We start from the raw sequence: 22,131 nt of genomic DNA, 5'->3' as shown, positions 1-22,131 counted from the left end.
CTAATCTACTTGATCTATTTCACAATAACAAACTTCAAGTTCTGAAAATAATAAAGTCACATTCTAGTAGACTTGTAAAACAATTTTAATGTTTACTCAAAATAAATGAGATGTCATCATTAGCCCTTATCTTACACTTGAAAAATGGAGACAATTGTTCAGAATAGAAAGGGAAACAGCTATTAGAGTTTAAGCTCAAGTTTCAAGAAAAATTCAGATAAGGCAGGTAAAAACTCTAGATACTTTTCCACTGTCCAACATCACCAAACATTAATTTCCACATACCTTTTATTTCATAAAAATATAAATATTTATTAGAAATAGTATGTTTAAGATTAGTTTTTCTTTCTAAATAACATGATTTCTTGCCTTAAAGGAAGATTCCCTAATAGTGCCACCTATTTCATAAACTGTCCTGCAGTTTTGTGCTTTTTAAAAATTCTAATTTACTTTGATTTAAAGAATAAATATCTCATACCGATGGTGAACTATTTTATCACCCCAAAATACAAATGATCTGTATTTTACAACGAAGAAATTCATAGCATTTACCACCACATCACTGTACTATGATTGGACTGACTGAAGTATGGGCCTGTGTATATAGATTGAAGAATAAAAAAGAAATGCTTAAAAAAAAAAAAAAAAAAGGCTTAGCTACATAAAATACTGTTAAATATCAAAACTCAGCAAACATAATCCAATTTTAAAGAAACTGATGAAAAATGCTTCCCCTAACATGAACTATGATTAGATAGTATTGTCTGTCAGGAAAATCACCAATTCAGTAGCTGATCTTTATGTGGAAACAAAAATAGGGCTTTGTCCTTATTCACAAGTACAGGGAAGAGACCACTCCTTTATTTAAAAAAAACCAAAAAACAAAAAACAAAAAACACCTAGATTAAATGTGAACAAGTAGCCCCAAATGTACAGTAAACCACCAACTACCCCCGGCTCCATAATGGCCATAATATTGTATTCTTCCAGTTATTTCTGGGAATTCAAAGAAAAACATTATAATCTTACTTAAAATAATAATAAAACTTGTAAAAATCAAACAGAACAACAGGACCTTGCGGTGATGAATTTTGTTCGTACCAAAAGTATAGTCAGAAATTCTATTAAAAAAAAAAAAAAAAAAGCTTGCATACAATGACAGTGAAATCAGCATCCAGGCCAGGTCCTGTGTACACAACCTCTCCAATGCAGTGTAAGTTTCCTCTTAGCAGCCACCAACAATGAGCTCAAACGTAGTGAATCTATAATGTGGCTGATTTTCTAACACTATAAATATTAATAAGAGTGGCTAGTGCTATTATTTACATCTGTTGGCCGAATATTACTCTTGGGAAATAAACACCGGACTTTTTTCTTAACAAGTGGCTTCTCATTGACAAGTTCTGGTCATTAGTGAACTTGAATGAATCTTAGCTCACTTCCTTGTTTTGCAGGACATTTAACTCCTTGCTCCTTTTAAAAGCTCCAGTGTTTTTTAGGCAACCACTACAATACATTCTCCCCCCTTTTTCAATTTACTTCCCTTCTTTTCCCTAAGGTAGACCCTCTATAAACCTAAAAACATATGGTAATTTAATATACAAGGTTTCTCAAAGTGCAAAATATGTTACAGATAGTTTCTTAGACTTCATTTAAACACAGCATTTTATACAATACAGTACAGTTTGAGATTTCTGCTCATAAATTATACCACTAACAGATAACTACTTTAAAAGGGCTGACCACCTAAGTAACCCATTGTCTTCTTACACAAAGTTAGTACAATGGAACTTTACAAGCTTTGTTCAGACCAAAATAAAGTTATTCTTACATTTAAATCACATATATACATATTTTTAAATGCTCCTTAAATGCCTAAGTATAGATAGACAAATTTGCCTGTCAATAGGCAAATTCTTATGAATTATCTTATAGTTCAGTTTCAGATTTACACATAAAGATTGCATACAATAATTAAAAAAATAATCTGGGGAGCAATTCATTTTATTTGCTACTTCAAAATCTGCTCATCCTGTAATTCTCTTGGAAGGGTTCTTGACCGCTGTAGAACCACATTAAGTTCTTCAATTACCCTTGATGGTAACTTATGATCAGAGTCCAAAGTAGCCTTGCTATTCCTGTCCTCAGTCTTCCTCAATGTCTTTAGTCCTTTATGGCCTTTTGGTTGCCCGAGTGGGGCTTCAGGCTCTGTGTCCTCCAGGCAGTTGAAACTCCGATGTTTTCGGGTTCGATTTCGAAGTTTATCGTCCTTGTGCTCCAGGCAGTGGGCCACCATAGAAGCTCTCTCCTTTAAGCTCGAGTCCACGGACTCTCTATCACACTTTTCAATGAGCCGCAGCCTTTCAAGTTCTGCTCTCGCACTCTAAAAATAAAATAAAATGTCTCACAGGGAAGCAAGATTTGGCACAATTCAGGTTTAGAAAGTGCAATCCACATAAAAGTTGATGCTTCCTATAAAAGAGCTCATTTCTATGACTTAGGTCCTAACTTTACTTCGATAAAAGTGACATGTCTTAATTTATATACTAATCTTAGAGCTACAAAATCAACTACAGACAGTCCCTGGCTTACAATGCTTCGATACGATTTTTTGACTTTACAATGGTGCAAAACAAATATACATTAAGTAGAAAGCATACTTCAAATTCTGAATTTTGATCTTTTCTCCAGTTAGCGATGCCTGGTAGGACACTCCCTGGTGACACTGGGCAGTGGCAGTGAGCTGCAGCTACCAGTCAGCCATGGACTCAGGAGGGTGAATAACTGATACGGTGTGCTGTGTTGCCAGATGATTCTGCCCAGCTGGAGGCTAACATAAATGTTCTGAGCACGCTTAAGCTAGGCTAGGCTAAGCTACAACATTCCATAGGTTAGTTGTATTTAACGTATTTTGTATTTTATGTATTTTCACCTTAGGGTGAGTTTATTGGTATGTAACCCCATCATAAGTTGAGAAACATCTGTTAAATGCAATCCATGGAAATTCATTTTAACATGCATTCAACATACCACTTCAAAGACGTCTTTTGGGTTACCCACATTTACTCTCACTTCATACTTACCTCTTCTAACTCACTCCTGCTTAGATGTATCTAGCAAGATTTCTGGGGTTTTTTTTCCCTTTTTTTTTAATTAGTTCACTGAAGTGTGAACCTTGTATACACATAGGAAATGATCAGTAAGTATTTTTGAATGAGTAAATGAAGAAAAGTTTAAGCAGTTTCCAGTATACAACAATGTTCTATTTTCTTATCTATTTTCCTTAATTCCAGTAGATCCAAACATAAATTTATAACAGAAAATTCAAGTGGAATAAAAATATTTTCATGAATATAATGTACAAATAATTTTAAAATTTGGAATTTTCTGGTAAGATTCTGATTATACATCTTAAGTTATACACATTTTTCCTACTCTGAAATTTATTGGAAGAAATGTTTAATATCTAGCTTAATTCCAAAGTTTCATTAGAATATGTTAAAATGATTCAGTCACCTCCTATCAGGCCCCACCTCTAACACTGGATTACATTTGAACATGAGATTTGGGTGGGGATACAGATGCAAACCATACCAGTAGTGTACTTCAAATTTCAGCATTATGGATGATATTACTTGGCCCCTACATTCTGTGTCTAAGAGAGCCCCGGAGTTTTTATGTTTTGAATGGAAATAATAATATGAAACAGAGTCTGTCTCTCTCAGTGGCAGAGAGAGTAGTTTTTACTTATCATAGCTAGAGAATGGTATAATGAATGGGTTCTCACAGCAAATCACTCATATGGCTTTAGCCTGTGCCTTCATATTTTCCATTAAATCCAGAGGCAAGCCAATGGTTACAGAGGTCTTAGGACACCAAAAAGTAACATGACCAATATGTACAGAGTATATTAGAAACTCTCTTAATTGGCTTTCATTACCAAACTCACTGTATTAATCTTCATGCTGTAAAATACATAATCATATCAATACATTTAATCATCACAACAACACTTTAAATGCTTTAAACTCCCTATTATTCATAGTTTAAAGTAAATTGTCTTTATCTTGCAGATGCAGAAATAGAAACTCGAAGAAAAAAATTTGCCCAAGGTCGCACAAGTGAGAGCCTGGGAGAGGACCCCAGGTTGGCCTTTCTGAAACCAGCGTACTTCTTTCTACCACATCAAACTGTGCTCAGGATACCAACAGCAAAGATGGGCTTATGGGTGGGATTCTATGTCACAATTTTCTGCTTCAGTGCATCATCATTCTTCGCTCATTATTTTTGTTTTACAGATATTGCTTTTAAAATAGCAATTTTGAAAAAAACTAACGAATTATTCCATATCATCTTCCAAGTTCCTTAATATTTTGTTTCAATATACGTTAAAGATATGCTAGTCATTATTCTAATAAAGTCTCATGTATAATGTCACTTAATCATGTGACATTTATTAACCCCATATGCTTACAGATAAACCAGCTTAGAACAATGGAGTTAAAGTAAGATATCCATGATTTTATAGGGACTCAGCAGGAGGACCACAGGTAGTATCTAGTTTGTGCATTCTTAAGCATTCTGTTTGCGTCTTCATGTGTGATTTCCTCTGCCAACAACCTGGCATTTTCAGCTGGCTCACTACTAATTTCCTCAATTAACTTTAGAAGTCACTTTCGCCATGAAGCCTTCCCTACCTGGATAAGGTATTCTCATATGACTTTCAATAGGACTGAATGAAAGCCAGGCGTAGCCACAAAATTTATCAATCTGCCAACAACTTCTTTGAAAAGTAATTCTTCTTGAATATAATCATTGTTATGACTAATTTTTATTAATATACCCTACTTAATAATATTTTAACTCACTTTTCATTTTTACAACAAAGGGTCAAAAATGGTTATTTTGTAAATATATTTTTTAAAATTTTTATATGAATCTAATTCTATGGCAAATATTTTAATGGTTTATATGAAATTTTTTTAAAAAATTATATTATTGCCTTATAAAGTAAGTTTCATTGTGCTTTTCCAACATTAGAACAGTTAAAAAATGTCTTTGCCAAATTTATCAAATCACCAAACTACCTTATTACAAAAGCGCTTGGTTTATTTTAAAGACTCAGAAATTTTCCAGTAATTGATAATGCATTCTAATTCTTTTAAAAGCTTGTAACACTTCATAGTTTCAGTTCATCAGTTTTCCTATCTTAAATATGTTAAAAATTGTCTCTGAAATTGTGGATTTGGGATAAGGCTAAGAAATTATTATACAGTCAGTCATCATCTATACTAGATACTGGTGAATGCATTTTGATCCCAATATTTTGCTTTGCTCGATAACTGATTCGAAGGCAATGTCAGAAGAAGCTACAGTCACTGTAGGGCGTATCTCTCCCTATGTTAGTTTCATCTGTTCAGCCTGTGTCCGCTGTCCTGGGTTCCTGGGAAATGTAACTCTTAGAATTTTAAGATGCTTGATTAGATAAGGAACTCTCTGCAGAGCAGTTTATTGCCAAAAAAAAAAAAAAAAAAAAAAATTGAGGTACAGAAAATGGTACAGAAAAAAATAAAATGGAAGAAATGACGAGGTCATGATTTCTTGGAGACACTTACTTTGATTACATCAGGGCAGAACGTCTAAGCAGTAAACAAAGGACCATTATTTTTGAAGCTTTTCTCTTTCAGAGAAGGAATATTACAGTGGGATAGATGTTCAAGAAAGGATATGCACAAAAAGTTTAAAAATCTAATCACTAGGTCAAAATGGCTTCTGTCTTTCAAAAGTTATTTATGTTTGGAGAGCAAAAGATTTGAACACCTTAATTCCAAATTTAGGCTCAAGGAAGATATAAGAACACATTCTAACTGCTTTTCTTTTTGCTTTCAGGGAGTCAATTAAGACACTGAAATATGTGTTGGTCCCAAGGTGGCTAACGAGTTTTGAGCGTCAACAGCCCATGTTCTTTGCTGAAGAGGCCAAAGTTCATGTCAAGATTGATGTCGCTTATGCTCTCCCAACCCTCAAGGTGAGAAGGCAAACAAGCAGTAGCTTTCATGAAAGATGCCAAATTTTTTTTGATTCTCAGGGGTCATCTTGTAGGTCCTTAAATTAACTGAGACACCCCACCAGTTCCCAAAGCACTGAAATGTGATTATATAACTAGAAAGTTCAGTTACCAGGGCTCCAGACATATTCTGCTATGGGCTTACTCTGAGGGTGTTTTAAGTAAGCTTGTAAAACGAATTTGAAGTTGTGATTTTACCACCAGAATTTCTATACGCATATTTAAAATTGGCTACTTTAGAGGTAAGAAAATAAGTAGTATTGTGCATATGTGATTGGGTGGTCAATGACGTTAAAATAAAAGGTATAAGGTTATTCACACTGTTTTCTTGTTGTATGTGATTATTACCATGCTTTTCAAAGTGATGATTATTGTGCTTTTGAAGCCAATGAAGTAATTAATGACCTAATCACATTATGACACAGGAAAATATATTCTATAATTGAATATAAAACAAAAGCCTAACCTACCTCAATATTTTTCCGGGCCAGGGTTGCATTCCCCTCATGCTGTATAGGAATCAGAGGCAAACCTCCAATTTTGGGATTTTTGGTTATTGAACGTTTTCGTTCCTTTCCAGCTGGTGGCCATATATCATTTTCATGCTGTGGAAACACAATTTCTTGCTGTTGGTGTGTGATTTTATTATGTGGTATACTATGTCATATAGCCACTTGGTTTCTTTCCCACACATCCACATCAAGTGATCTGATTTCCATGAGAATACCATTTGTGATTATGATGTTGACTCCGGTGGCAGCATCGCTCCAGGACATGAAACTCTTAACTGAACTGAGCTTTGAGGTCTCAGCTCAATTTCTAAGTTTCAAATACATGCCTTCTATACTACTTATCAAACCAAAAGGGGAAAAATATTTGAGGCAACTGGAAATCTCTTTGTGGAAGAAAAATAGGACACTTGTCGACACTGCTAGGCCACTGTAATATATGTAACTATACATTTACACTAAATATGATTTCAGTGTAAAACTAATTTTATCTTATATATCCCACATCAACCTAAGGCATGACTATCAGAAAAATTAGCCTAACTTTATGACATCCTGAAAAATGTTACTATTTTATCTAATTGAATTCTAAAGAAATATAATCTTTTTACTCATTTAAACATCTTTACTGAAAATCATTGTACAACGGACAGTGGGGCACATTTGTTCTCAAATCATTGACTATATATTCTTGCCTTCTAAACAGTTATACATATGACTGGAGAAAGGTTAATCTGGAATGGGGATAAATGTCCACAGGTAAAAATATAAGCTCTGGAGTGATTAATCTTTGATATATACATACAAAAAAATCTTTAAAGAATTTTGTACTCCCCAGAGTAGTTTAACTTTCTAGAATTTGGAAAAAGTATATCGACTTTCAAACAACAATCTATGAAGGAAACACAGAATACCAAGTATAAAACGAAAAGTTCACAGATAATGTAATGAAACAAAAACCATATAGTAAACTATATAGCTAAATGCCTACTCTTTATTTCCCTCAATTCTTAAGCAACAGATTACTGTTCTTATGTTGCAGTTCTTATTTTAATATGTTGTTTTATGACAAAGAACTCATTTAAAGAAATATTTACTGTCTACCCACCATATAATAACAGCTAATTTAACTAAGGGGCAAACTGCCAACCTGCATGTTTATCAATGTACATGTGATTTTCATTTATTCCTCAATGATCTTACAGTGCAAATCCTTTTATGTGCATCATATCTACCCTTGAATGTTAGTGAAACATTTACCTTAGTTCAGCAAATCTATAATGGTAGGTTGTACAGTATTTCAGTTGGAAGGTTATAGCTTCATATTACTTTTATGACATGGTACCAAACATGGTTAAAAAAAGGATATTATATATCATATAATTGCAATGTTCCCAACACATAAACCTGGGAGAAAACTGAGAGGGAATTAGGTGATTCTGTGAATTGCCCTTACACTTTCAAATCACTAATGTATAGTGCATACGTGAAAATATATTTTGAAGAATCTAAGAGCAAATGAGGTTCCCAAATCCATATTTTTCTTTTCTGAAATAGTATACAACTGTGAATACCAGCTAACTCTCCTTGAATTGAACTAAGAGGCATTTTTTTTCTACTTTACATCCAAGTGATGTGTTCTGATTTAACATTTGTAGTTATTTGAAAATGACTTCAAAAGTCTTACAGCATGGATCATATAGGTGAGGATCAAACTTTCATTTTATAACCAAAGACCACATCTAAACATCTCCATTTCTGTCTTCCAATTTTCTAACCTTTGCCTATCTTTCCAGCTAACTAAATTTAGTTTCATTCATTTTAACAATTCTTTTCATTCCTTGAGACCTCTAATCCAACACCATTCTTCTCACAACATTTTTTACTACTTCCCTCATTGCCTGGCTTGGATTTCATAGTCAGTCAGTAAACTCACTTCCTTGTAAATATCTTCAAGTCCAAATTTTATCTGATTACTTATTTATTTTCTTGCTCCTTTGTCTTCTATCATATTTGCCTGACAAAGCCCCAAACCTAATTAAACACAATTCAACTTATTTCATGAGTGCCTGCCAGTTGATGGAGGACAAAAATAAAGTACTCTGTAGATCCATCACACTTTATATTTAACCTTAAATTTTAAGAAAGCATTCAGCACTGCCCTGAAGTTCTACCATGGGACAACTGGCTTCCTCACTCTCTGAAGATTATTTTTCTCCTTTGCCTCTCACCTTACACTTCAAAAACGCTGCCTGCATCACATGTGGTGATTTCACTGATTCAATCCAACAATTTTTACTGATCACTTAAGAAAATACTTCTCCCATCATGAAATGTACCAGTCTCCTTGCATCTATAGTCATATAAGTGAGTTTATTTCTTGCAATCAATATTTGCTCATTGCAAATAACTCTTATCCAGTCATATCTATAATTGCTCAGTAGGCCATACATTGAGGTGGTCAATAATTTGAGAAGAAATGTGCCACACTCTCTGCAGTACAATGATTTTTAATAATGGATAACCGTGCACTAGATCATATCATTTCATCTGTGTTCAGAGCCTCTGCTGGTTTAATAACATCTCTCCTCTTCTATCCATTTTTTCTTCCTGACTGGATTGTCTTCACATAATGTATGCAAGTACACACTCTCCCATCTTAAAGACAAATCAAAACTCCCAAACCTACCTTCACCTCTAGCAAGTCACAACCTCATTTAATCACATAAGCAAATTACTTGACAAAATTTTCTGTACCCTTCACCTGGTTTTCCTCCTTTCTTACTTCTTATCATTGCTTTTGCTGATTTTTTTTTCTCTCCCTCTCCCTCCTCCATGCTTCCCTCTCCACCTCAAACCTTCTCCCCCAGGCATCTCATCTAATCCTATAGCTTTGAATATAATCTAAGTGCTGACTTCTCCCAAATTCACATTTTAGCCCCAAACCTGTGCCTGAGTTTTTGATCCACACATCCAACCTGCTGCCCAGCATACACATCATGTATCTAACAGGCATCTCAAATTTTATGTGGCCAAAACAGAAGTTACCATTTCCTTCTACATCTCTGATGATCCCACTTACATCTGACAGTTGCCAAAAAACTAGAATTTTTTGATTTCTACTCTTCCTCTCAAACTGCAATAGCCAATTGACACAGGAGTTAAGAAGGAATTACTTAGCAGACAGCAAGTGCATGGGAGTCCTTGGTACGGCTTTTCTTTTTAATGAAAAGCAGTCCCAAGCCATTTTCTAACAAAGAGCAGCCTGCAACCTAGGAGCTTGCAAGGGTGAATGCCTGCAGGAACTAAGGACTAGACATTTTTCAAGATGGCGGCTCCATCTTCCCTTCTCTGCCAGCCAAGTGCATTGTAAGGAGCCCACAAGATGGTGTCAATCAACCGGAAAGCCCATTTGCATAAGAAGATTAGGGTGGGGGTGACCAGCCTTACCCATACACTATGTAAACGCCATATCTGATCGAACCAATCTGTGAGCCCTATGTAAATCAGACACCACCACCTCAAACTGGACTATAAAACTGCGCATTCTGCACCAGTCAGTCCTTTCTGCTTGGAGGCCCCTTCCTGTATAGAGGAAGCTGTTTCTCTTTGTCTTCTCTTCTACCTATTAAACCTCCTGCTCCTAAACTCCTCGTGTATGTCTGTGTCCTAAATTTTCCTGGCGTGTGACAAGGAACCTTAGGGTCTACACCACAGACAACATAGTCGCTTCACAATAATTCCAAAAGCCTTATTGGCTCTACCTTCAAAATATTCCTGAATCTTAATTTGTCTTACCATATTCATTGTTACCACCTTAGTCAGAGCTGATATCTTCTTTCCTATAGCTGTTCATCCCACTTGCATCATTGACCCTCTACACTGCAGACTCAACAAAGTGAACAAAATTTTTTTTTTCATTTAGAATTAGATTATGTCCTTCCCTTGTTTCAAATTATTAAGCAGGAACTACATAATCTGTCACACGCCTTCCTCATCTCTAATATCTTCCCTTCATGATGTTTATAGAATAAAACAAGGCAGTGATGACGTCTCAGGACCTACCCTGCTGGCCCCATCCCTGAATGATCCTTCCTGGAAGCCTGCATACTCCCCTCATTTCAGACTGGTCTCAGCTCACCTGTCATCTGCTCAGAAAGACATTCCCCGAGAACTTTGCTCAATTAGTGCCTTCCTTATGTCAGTCACACTCTCTCCTTACCTGACTTGATTCTCCTATCTTATCACACAGATATCCGTTTGAAATTTTATCTGATTACTGATTTTCTTACCCTATTTCCTATTTTAGAAATACTAACTGAACATGTACTTGACATACAAGTCAAATATAATGAAGAGTCCTTCTTTTCATGCAGTTTACATTTTAGTAAGAGAGGCAGACATGAAATAGCTAATTACATGGTTTTTTTTTCTTTATTAATTAGTGTCACAGTGGAGAAGTACAGGATGCTAAGGGTGATACTTGAAGGTCTAATTCATCTGAAGGTCAGGAAAAGTTTCTCTGAGAATGGGATATTTAAGCTAAAGTCTAGAGGACTTTTGAGGCAGGGGTGTGGAAAGGATGGAGATGACAAAAATACTCTGAATACCAAAAATAGTTCATTATAAGGGCTGTTTACTGTTAATTCACATACATGTTTGTGTGTATGTCTACACTTTTAACATATCTATTAATATTTGCTATTTTGCTGTTTCCCTACAGAGATGAACCATAAATCCTTAAATCCAAGAAGGCTTCTGTGTTTATCTTAAGGGAGGACCTGAATAATACCAAGAACTAAAAAGAACAGAGAAAGATTATTAGGCTACATCTTTGAGACGAGGACTGGGATTAAAACATGAGACAGTGAGAAATAACCTCGTAGTAAGATAAGGCTTCGCTTCCTGCATTCATTCCTTAACTTTCAACTGCAGAGTCTACTGACTCCAATTATAAAAACAAAAACATCAATTTAGTTTTGCCACAAACGACACTGTAATAGTTTTATACTCTATAGTCCCAACTTTACTAAAAGACTTCAAATCCAGTTTTTTGTTTTTCCTAAAGCAGAACTTGAGTATCTGTGGCCTAGTGCAGTGGCGCATGCCTGTAATCCTAGCACTTTGGAAGGACAAGGTGAGTGGATCACCTGAGGTCAGAAGTTTGAGACCAGCCTGCCTAACATGGTGAAACCCCATGTCTACTAAAAATACAAAAATTAGCTGGGTATGGTGGTGTGCGCCTGTAATCCCAGATACTCAGGAGGCTGAGGCAGGAGAATCACTTGAACCCAGAAGGCAGAGATTGCACTGGGCTGAGATCACACCACTGCACTCCAGCCTGGGCAACACAGTGAGACTCTGTTCCCGTCTCCCCCCCAAAAAAAGAAGTTGAATATCTGAATTTTAATAAGTTACAAAAAAAAAAAAAAAAAAAAAGAAGAAGAAGAAGAAAAAAGAAGGAGAAGGAGGAGAAGAAGAAAAAATAAAGCCTCTGAAAAGTTAGCAGCCAGTCTCTTATGCACATGTTTTTCCAGGTAGTAATAGTAGAGAGATAGGCTGAGAAGAGCTGTGTTTATTAACCACTGGAAAGGTTAATACATTAAATGAACAGAGCAAACTATTTTCAGAACAAATAAGAACTAGATTTTGGAGTGAGCTAACTTATTCCTTGTAAGGGAAACAGAAAAATACCTCTTCAGTAATAAAGAATGGCAACTTAATCGTTACCAATGAATTTCAATGCTCCATGAGAAGCATTGTTGGGAATTTAGCTAGACAAGGTTGCGAAACAAACCAGTCCAATTAATGGGACTATTTAACCGTTCCTCAAAAGGGTAAGTCCTGCTCTAGGGAGGAAAACAAATACAGAACTGAGTATGAGTATTGGCCTCAGACACCCATGTGTTTAAACTACTAATTACATATATGGTCCTTAGCAAACAACAAAATCTTTGTTTTATAAAGCCAAAAAACATATTGTATGGTTTGCTGCAGGGAATACATGAGTTATTCTTGTGAAGTATCTAGCACACAATAGTTATTAAAGAAAAGTAGGTTCCTGTCCTTGTTTCTGGAAAGGCAGGGGTGGAGAGAGTGGGGGAACAAGAAGGGAAACAGAACACTTTTCTAAATGAAGGTCTATGTGGGACTCTGGTAGGATGACAGCTTAGAAAAGTTCCTCTTTCTTACACGACCATTTTAAAGCAACATACCTCACCTAAGCCAAGGAGGCTGTGGGACTGGCAGAAAAGAAGCTTTAATGGAATAAACTCTCTTTCAAAAGGTAATGAATACATTTGAACTTTAATACACTATTTTAAAAACTAAGAAGGGGAGAATCAAAGTTTATGCCAATTGTATATACATTTAAAATGCTTATTAAAATTCTTTAAAAATCACCATCACACTAAAATTTCCTGTAAACAGTTATTATACTCTACTCTACTGGATAGTTCAAACAAATCTCATACCTGGGCAATAAAGATACTGGTCATCCACTCCGTCTGAGCTCGTGAACTATCACAACACAGGTGCCTGCAAAATGAGGTGTATAAACTATGTCATTCACAAAGACAATTGACTATTCTCTAATCTGTTGGGCGATTTGGTGATCAAAAATCTCTTTGAGTTTCTCCTGATTAATGACATAACGCAATCACGAAAGTGGGACATTGCAGTACAAGTTGTTTTGGTCTTCTGCTAAATGTACAATACAAAGTTATACTGTAAATATATTGGTTTAAACAAAATACAACTGAAGGCTTTGGTAAATGCTGCAAAACGATCCCCAATATTTTTTGGAAAGGCAGAAAAATCAATTTCATTTTGCCTTTTCAAGGACATGATGGTAAAACACTGTTTTCCACTGAAATTCTGAGCCTGAGAAGAAAAATATGTGCACATTCTCTTAAGAGCAGATCTTTCTTTTAAAAAGGCCGAGACATAGTCTCCATCATTGTAATTATAAACACTAATACCCACAGATTCATACAAAATAAAACTACACCCGAAACCACTGCATATCCAATAACAGCGATTAAGTAACCTTTTACTGAAAGCTTCAATACAACAGAGACCTTGTCCTGAAGGCTCCTGTAGTCTATTAGGGGACTTAAGCATGTAGACAAAGAAATTACAACACAGTGAGAAAAAGCAAAAATAAAATTGAAAGCAAACACAGAAACCACAGACTTGGGGATGAGGAGAGGGTTGTTCTTTATAAGAGGAAAAATTTATAATTGATACTGGAAAGACCTAACGGGCATTTCAAAGTAATTGTATTTTTTACATTCCTGTATTATCAAAATAATTGACCTGAAAAATGTTGAAAATGAAATTTCTAAAAAATGTGTGTTTTCTTCTTTAGAACCTCATGAAAACATTGTCTTTCCCTATTACCATGTCCAGGAAAACCATTCCTGCCACAAATCATTTTAATTACGTACCCTTGTTTATAAAATACTGTAGGTGCAAAGAAGAAATAAATAATGATCAGAGGTGAGAGCTATTAGATAAGGCTTTGGGGCATTTGAGTTATGATTTCAAAGAACAGTGACAGTTGAGTTGCTTGGGTCATCATGGGGAGAATGAAAGTATAAAAGGAAGGAGAAGCGAAAAGTATGAACAAAGGTATAGTAGAGGGACCATGTACATCACACATGCAGATCTGAAACAGCAAGGAATGCGTGGGGAATAAAGACAGATGCTTGTTTTGTCATTAAGTGAAAAAGAAAAGCTGTGGGAGATGAAGTTGGCAGAGTCATATACAGCCTTGCATGCCACACAACAATTGTGTGCTTGACCCTATAGGTGAAAGAATTCACAGAAGTTTTAAAGCAGGAGAAATACATAGTACGGCATAGAAAACACTCCTCAATGGAGAGGTGGAGAATGTATGCCAAAACAAAAGCAAAGCAGAGGCCTGAAGAGCACTTAGGACTCCTGGAATAATCCGGGCAGATCAATGAAGGCCTGGCCCTGAGGGTAGACGGATGTAGGTGGATGAGGGGCACAAGGAAGAGGCAGATCACATGTGGCTCAGTCACTGATTAGACACAGGGAGGTGAAGAGAAGGCAATACCTAGTACAATCTCTAGAAATACTGGTAGATACTTGTAACAGTATATGGCAAAAAGTACATATATAGAAAGAACAGGGTTGAAAGCAGGATATATGGTTGTCATAAATCTGATTTTTGCTAGTTCTTATTCTTTTTAAAAACTATCACCTACTTATCTCATAAAAGCTGAATTCCACACTCTTAATAACTATGGAAGAAATCCGATGTAGTTTCACTTCAGAGGCATTGACAAATAGGATACATGGAACTTGAACCCTGATACAAATCTATTTTCCTCTTCTTAGGCTCAAAGTCTTTACAAACAACCCTAGTTTCATTTAGGCAAAACACTTTCTGTCTGTAGCTCTATCTGAAATTACTGAAATTATTCTTTTCCTGAAATTGTCACCAATATATTATGTCCAAAAGTTGTCAGCTGTTAACTTACCAGTGATGTTTCTCAGAATATGCGGTCAATCCCCAACTGCATCACATAGAAAAAAAAACACACACATAAATTAAAAATGATACATTTTACAAGGCAGAAAACAGGATTAGATGCTAAGGAGATGAGATTTAATGGTGGGAATGTATAGACTTCCACAAGTGATGATTCAATGTGCTGGACTTAGCTAGAGGTGAACGCTAAATGCTAAGGGATCTGTCTACACATTTATATAGAGGGAAGGAGGCTTGTGATGACATGGGGCAGAGAGGAGACGTCTCTGAGAAGATACTCTTAACTGAATAAGGCCAAATGACTGAAATAAAATAATACAGAGAGACGTACGTACTGTTCCTGGGGGAAATTAAAGAACATGCCTATTAAAACACAGGTATATGCGCTAGGCTTAGAAACTGAGTATGAAGGAAAAAGTGAAGAAACTTTCGGCAACAAAATCTCAGAAGCAAGCACGTATAAATGATGTTCATGATACTAATTATTAGTGCAAACATTTATTAGCTAATCAAAGTAATCTGTGGTAAGATATTGTGGTGTAAACCAAATGCTGGGGTACATGAAGTGTTAAAGAGGCACACAATCTGTAGGAGGCGCCCACCTCCTCTCTACCACTTACATGCTATGGGTTTTCAGTACCAAAGTCAGTATAGTACAAAAGGGAAAATTACAGAGCCAGAATCAAAACATTGTAGAAGCCAAGCATCAGGAAGCTGGAGGGCAGCATTTGCTTTCCTGTGTGTAGACTTGCCCTCAGGTTGTGATGTGACAGCTCAGGGAATGAGATGCAGAGGAAGCCATGTACTTCCCAACAGACAGGGCGCCCCTGGGATTTCTTACTTTACATAGAGAGACTGCAATCACCAAGGATCTTGGTCTCAGTGGGAACATCATCCCTCCTTATCTACTCATGCAAGTTCCTTGATCTGCCGTAAGAACCCTGTGACAGGGGAAGCCACTTAAAAAAAAAATTGCCTAAAACTTACTTACTAAAAAGTTAGACTAATGCCACTGATCCCTAAATCCTTACACAGACATGTTTTCCCATCGTTGTTTTCCTTTCAGTACTTTCCTTTCAAACTGTACCTTGTTGGAGGCTTCATTTTCTTTTTCACTCCACGATAAAACTTCACGGAACTGAGAGAAAACATTTTGTCATGTTTACTACTCTGTAAGGAAAACAAAATAATTTGTAATTAAATGGATTTACACATTTCCTTACATTTTTCTTTGAGCATTAATGATTGGGTTTAGAATTGTTTAGTTTCTCAATGTTTCATAAAACGTACATCTCATGAGTTTAGTAAATGAAGACTCTTTTGATTTATAATACGATCAAATACATATTGATAATGTTGGATATATTCATGTTATATATGTGTACACCTGTATATATTATAGAGCCATGCACATGGCTCTATAATTCTTGATTCAAAAACACTTGGGGTCAGATGTGCATCATGTCATGGTTAATACTGAGTGCAGACTTGATTAGATTGAAGGATGCCAAATATTGTTCCTGGGTGTGTCTGTGAGTGTGTTGTCAAAGGAAACTGACCTTTGAGTCAGTGGACTGAGAGAGGCAGACCCTTCCTCAATCTGGGTCAGCACCATCTAATCAGCTGCCAATGTGGCTAGAATAAATTAGGCAGGAGAAGATGGAAGAGCAGACTTGCTAAGTCTTCGGGCCTTCATCCTTCTCTGTGCTGGATGCTTCCTGCCCTTGAACATCAGACTCCAAGTTCTTCAGCTTTTGGACTCTTAGACTTACACCAGTAGTTTGCCAGGGGCTCTCGGCCTTCAGTCCCAGACTGAAGGCTGCACTGTTGGCCTCCTTACGAGGTTTTGGAACTCAGACTGAGCCACTACTGGCTTCCTTGCTCCTCAGCTGGCAGACGGCCCATTGTGGGACTTCACCTTGTGATTGTAGGAGTCAATACTCCTTAACCCCCCTTCATAGATACATCTATCCTATTAGTTCTGTCCCTCTAGAGGACCCTGACCAAATCACATCAGAAGTGATTTTTCATATTTTAAAAATATAATACAATGTATATGCCATATGTTTCGTAACTCCCCATCACCAATGTTGACTGGGACAGTACCCTGTATTCAAACATACTCATATTTTCAAGATAAAGGCTATATATATCTTCGTATTGTTTTGGGTCAGATTTTGCCAACAAATGAGTTGGGATTTTCTATACTTTTTGGATTTCGGAATTATGGAAAACAGACTCATGAATATATATGAACACATATTGAGGTATCTCAAATATCCAAATTAATGAAAACTATCCAAATTAAAACAGACTATTAAAAATTTACAGTTGGCCCTGGAGCAATTATATTTTCTTTACACCCCCTCTCAATACTCAGAAAGCAGTCAAAATGGAAAAAGGAGGAATATATGCTCATAAAATTAAAAATTAGTTTCATAAAGCAAATAGGTTAGGAGGATATAAAAGAAATACAGAGGAAAAGTAACCAGGAAGATGGTCAGAAATAATGCTGTGATGACCAAAGAGCTGGAATTTACATGGTGAATTTATTCCTAATCACTATTATCAGTTGAAGTTCACTATTATTATCATTGTAGATAATATGTTTATAAAAACATATTTAAAATTTTTCCCCTTATGGCTAGATTTCTAGAAATTTAACCACTGAGTCACAGGCTAAGAGTATGATTCAGAAAAAAAATCTTGTTTAAACTGATAGGGTACATTTATTTACCCTATCAAAAACACTAAGGTAACACAAATGTTAAGTGTGTATTTATGTATTTGCTAGCCATTTGCAGTTTTGATGTGGTAAACAGTTTATTGATGTCTTTACTTATTTGTTTGTACTAGTTCTTTATGTATTTAATACAAAATTTGTCTTTTTAAATGAAATATTCTATCCAAATTGCTCTTTGCCTTAACCTAGCTCATTGTTTACCTTATTTTTAATAAGTCAAACATAATGGCCTTTTAGGGTGTGCTTTCTTAACGTTTGCTTAAGTTTAAAGTGTTCCCACACAGCTGATAAATATTCAATTCCATGGTCTTGTAGCTTTAAGGGTTGTTTTTTTTAGGATTTAAATCTTTTGTCAATCTGGAATACATTTTTTTTATATGCAGTATAAATGATGTTAGACTTAAATTTTTTGTTGACAATATTCTACCCCCAATTTATTGAACAAACATCCCTTTAGACATGAATGTTTTGTGGCATATTTATTAAAATTAAATTCTAACATATAATTTTTACCTGAATTTATGGTACCATTGCTCCTTGTTCACTTTTATACAAGGATTATAATATTTAAGTATCTTAGTTTTACTGTATATCTTAATAGTTGGATGGAAAAATAATTCAAATTCATTTTACTTATCTCCCAAAATATCTTCAAATTATTCTTATCAGGGGCCGGGCGCGGTGGCTCACGCCTGTAATCCCAGCACTTTGGGAGGCCGAGGCGGGCGGATCACAAGGTCAGGAGATCGAGACCACGGTGAAACCCCGTCTCTACTAAAAATACAAAAAATTAGCCGGGCGCGGTGGCGGGCGCCTGTAGTCCCAGCTACTCGGGAGGCTGAGGCAGGAGAATGGCGTGAACCCGGGAGGCGGAGCTTGCAGTGAGCCGAGATCGCGCCACTGCACTCCAGCCTGGGCGACAGAGCGAGACTCCGTCTCAAAAAAACAAAAACAAACAAACAAACAAAAATTATTCTTATCTATTTATCCTTTGAAGTTAATTGTCAAATATTTTTGAAAAGTTATAAAAGCAATTTTCTTTGCAAACTTGAAAATAATTGCATTAAACCTACAAATCAACATTAGCAGATTTAACATCAATTTTTCTCCTATCAGAGAAGTTCTATAGTTTTCTTCACATAAGCCTCCACTTCTTAAGGCTGTTTTCAAGCAGTTTATGCATTTTTCTCTTTTAAATCCAACTGGATCTTTGGATTTTGATTCTGTAGCCTGATAATTTGCTGAATTTTTTTGTTTTGTTTTGTTTTTTGAGACAGAGTCTCACTCTGTCGCGCAGGCTGGAGTGTAGTGGTGCAATCTCGGCTCAGTGCAAGCTCCGCCTCCCAGGTTCAAGCCATTCTCCTGCCTCAGCCTCCCGAGTAGCTGGGACTACAGGTGCCCGCCACCACGCCTGACTAACTTTTTGTATTTTTAGTAGAGACGGGGTTTCACCGTGTTAGTTAGGATGGTCTCGATCTCCTGACTTCGTGATTCACCCGCCTCAGCCTCCCAAAGTGCTGGGATTACAGGCGTGAGCCACCACGCCCGGCAATTTGCTGAATTTTAAGGAAGAACATTTTAACAATTTGAACTGTCTAGTATGAGGTAGCTTTGTAAGGTACTAAGTGTCCACAGTAGGGTATATTCAAGGAGGAGAGCTATGAGGAATGTATGCAGTATAGGTGACTCCTAGTCACCTGTGTCAGAGGTTAAATCAAATTACAACCAAGGTTTGTGTTTCTTTTAATAATTTAGATTGCTGTTCCCTCAGAAGCAGTCCCGACTGAGGCAGCAGGGTTGGCTGCAACTCTAGCAGTATGTGGAAGATAGGACTTGCATATTTGAGAATGAGAAACACTGTGCCTGAACCAGATAGTCTTGATTTACACAGGACATTGATGATTTCAAGACTGCCTACATTTTGAAAAACTTTTGGTAATAAGTAGTTTGAGAGTCTGAGGTAATTGACTGCCCAAGTCACTCCTGGCATGCAAGCTCATTACTTTATACCACAGCCTGTCAAAGAAACACAAATGATATAATTTGAGAGGAGTTCAGCAATTGTAGAAACACATTTTTTCCATTTCCATTTTGAAACTGAATATTCATAAAGAGGAGCTATCTAGATCTTAATGGAAAGTTCTATAAAAGGAAATGTCGTTTGCCAAGTTCGCTTTACTGCTGGCTTATTACAACTTTCTCTTTTGGTATGTGTAATTTATAGAGAATTTCTCCAAAAAGTTCAATATACTAGACTATTATGAAGTCTGAAATGTGTTGCTTCAGTCACTCCATTTCAAAGTAAAGTTTTTAAGTTAGCCAATTAAATGAGCGTGCTTAAAAAATTATTCCTGGTACCTAAAAAGAGTTTGCCTATTAAAGTACAGGCAACTTTTAATGACCCCCTTTACCCATTTGCTTTCTTCACACTATTAACAGTATAATGGTAATATTCTCTGAAACCTCTCACCTTTTATGTAAATTAAGTCGGAAAACAATTAACATTTTCTGTGCAGGGAAAGGTTGCAGAACAAAAGATATCTTCCCCTGTGTATTACCCCAATTTGTTCTTAATGAGCATTCATAAATCAGCTCTAATTAACACAAAGTCTCTTTAAATACACTTCTCAATTTGTAATTTTTCCTCCCTTTTAACTAAATCATTTAAAAAATATATACAAGCACGCATATATTAATGGCAACCACTAAAACAAATGCTAACAGTTTACTCAAAAAAGTTGGGAGATTTTACTGTTGATAATTTACTATAAAAACACTTGAAAAGTTAACATTGCCAATGGCTTCACCATCAATATTAATAGGGACAGATCCGTAACATGAAAAAATAACAAAATGAAGTCATGTGTTGAAAATAACCATAGTTTGAGTTTAAAGGAAAAGCATGAATCTCTCATCTGCTTTTCAAAACGCACAAATTAAAGTATCAGTTGCATTAATCTATTCTGACAGATATGCAAATATAATTTTCAAACACTTAATAATCAGACAATAATTCCATAACTCGAGGTTACTGTTATTAAAAAATGTGGTCGGTATCCTTAAAGAGCACTGTTTTCAGACAAGTTCTTGAGACTATCACTGCCTATCAGGTTATATAAGTTAGCTCAATCTGAGCAAGATGATCCTTTCAAAAAGATAGATTCTTAAAGCAAAACTTACTCTGTTAAGCGATATGAGGCCCTTCATCTCACTTACAAAAACAATGTATCTGTAAAAGTCACTGCATGAACAGGCTTCCCTGTGGCAGATATTAAAGTGTACATCAGCTTGAGAGAAAATGCCGTAAAAACTGAATTGTTTGCATTTCCTTATTTAAAAATGTTTGACGCTATTTAATAAAAATAAACTTATTCTCTCCACATAAAATTACTTCAGCAAAAACACTAAAGTAATACAAACGTTAAATTTCCTTTGTAAGTTTCGGCATAGAGCCTTTGGAGTCCAATGCCTGGAAGTGAATTCTGACCCCGTCGCTTACTGTGTATGTGATTTTGGACAAGTTATGTAACGTCTTTGAGAGTCTGTTTCTTCATCTGCATAGTGGGAATAATAAGAGTACCAATTTCATGGGGTAACTGTATAGATAAAATGAGATAATCCAAATAAAATGTATGGAACTCTGCTTCACATAGAGTAGCCACTTGAATGTTAGTTGCTGCTATTATTACTGCACTGTCATTACTACTACCACAAACTACTATATTTGTTTTTAGCAACCTTCTGTTGCTACACAATGAAGTGTCAGTTTCTTGATGGGACAAAAAAGTTCAGGTTGATTTCTATATATGCCAACTGCAAAAGTGATCCTTAACCAACATATTATGTATATGTAAGGACTGTGATTAAAGAAAACAGTCTTTTGAAAATCAAGGTGGGTGGTCCACTGCATAAAACCAAACAAAATTCTATCAGATTCAGTTCTACTTGACTAGAACAATAAGCTGTGAAGTCTAGCCTGTATTTTCACAAGCACAAACGTAAAGTTCATGAACCTTAAAATCTGATGTGTTCCATCACATAACCCCATAATTCTACAAAATCTACTATTCCTTTATGGGTAAAATGAAGAATGTTAGTAAATGATAGTAACCACTTGATACCCACACAGACTCCCTTCTGGATATCAAGTGGGGTTCAAGTGCAATATATAATATGAATCTGTGATAAGGGCCGCAGAATTCAGGCTGTTTTATTAGTCTCCTGCCTGAACACTCCATTGTCCATGAGGAAAGCAAACACGGAATGTATACACAGAACAGGATGCTACTAT

The 22,131-nt window shown here is 36.0% G+C and overlaps 1 protein-coding gene across 2 annotated transcripts in view; it reads right to left on the bottom strand.

Annotated features, from left to right (window-relative positions):
* Positions 1 to 67: 67 nt before the first annotated feature.
* The window catches only part of LOC105487761 (ArfGAP with RhoGAP domain, ankyrin repeat and PH domain 2), a 181,612-nt gene continuing 159,548 nt past the window's right edge, over positions 68 to 22,131 (bottom strand). The window contains exons 29-33 of one of the 2 annotated variants that reach the window (XM_071093756.1): positions 16,185 to 16,267; positions 15,087 to 15,122; positions 13,050 to 13,113; positions 6,538 to 6,672; positions 68 to 2,383 (exon numbers count right to left, since the gene is read on the bottom strand). In XM_071093756.1, coding sequence (XP_070949857.1) covers positions 2,012 to 2,383; positions 6,538 to 6,672; positions 13,050 to 13,113; positions 15,087 to 15,122; positions 16,185 to 16,267 — 690 coding nt within the window. In that variant the 3' untranslated portion in view covers positions 68 to 2,011. The remainder of the gene's footprint in view (positions 2,384 to 6,537; positions 6,673 to 13,049; positions 13,114 to 15,086; positions 15,123 to 16,184; positions 16,268 to 22,131) is intronic. The other variant, XM_071093757.1, reaches the window with a different exon arrangement.

Source organism: Macaca nemestrina, chromosome 3, assembly GCF_043159975.1.
Source record: "Macaca nemestrina isolate mMacNem1 chromosome 3, mMacNem.hap1, whole genome shotgun sequence".
Lineage (NCBI taxonomy): Eukaryota > Metazoa > Chordata > Mammalia > Primates > Cercopithecidae > Macaca > Macaca nemestrina.
This window is presented reverse-complemented; position numbering and strand designations above follow the sequence as displayed.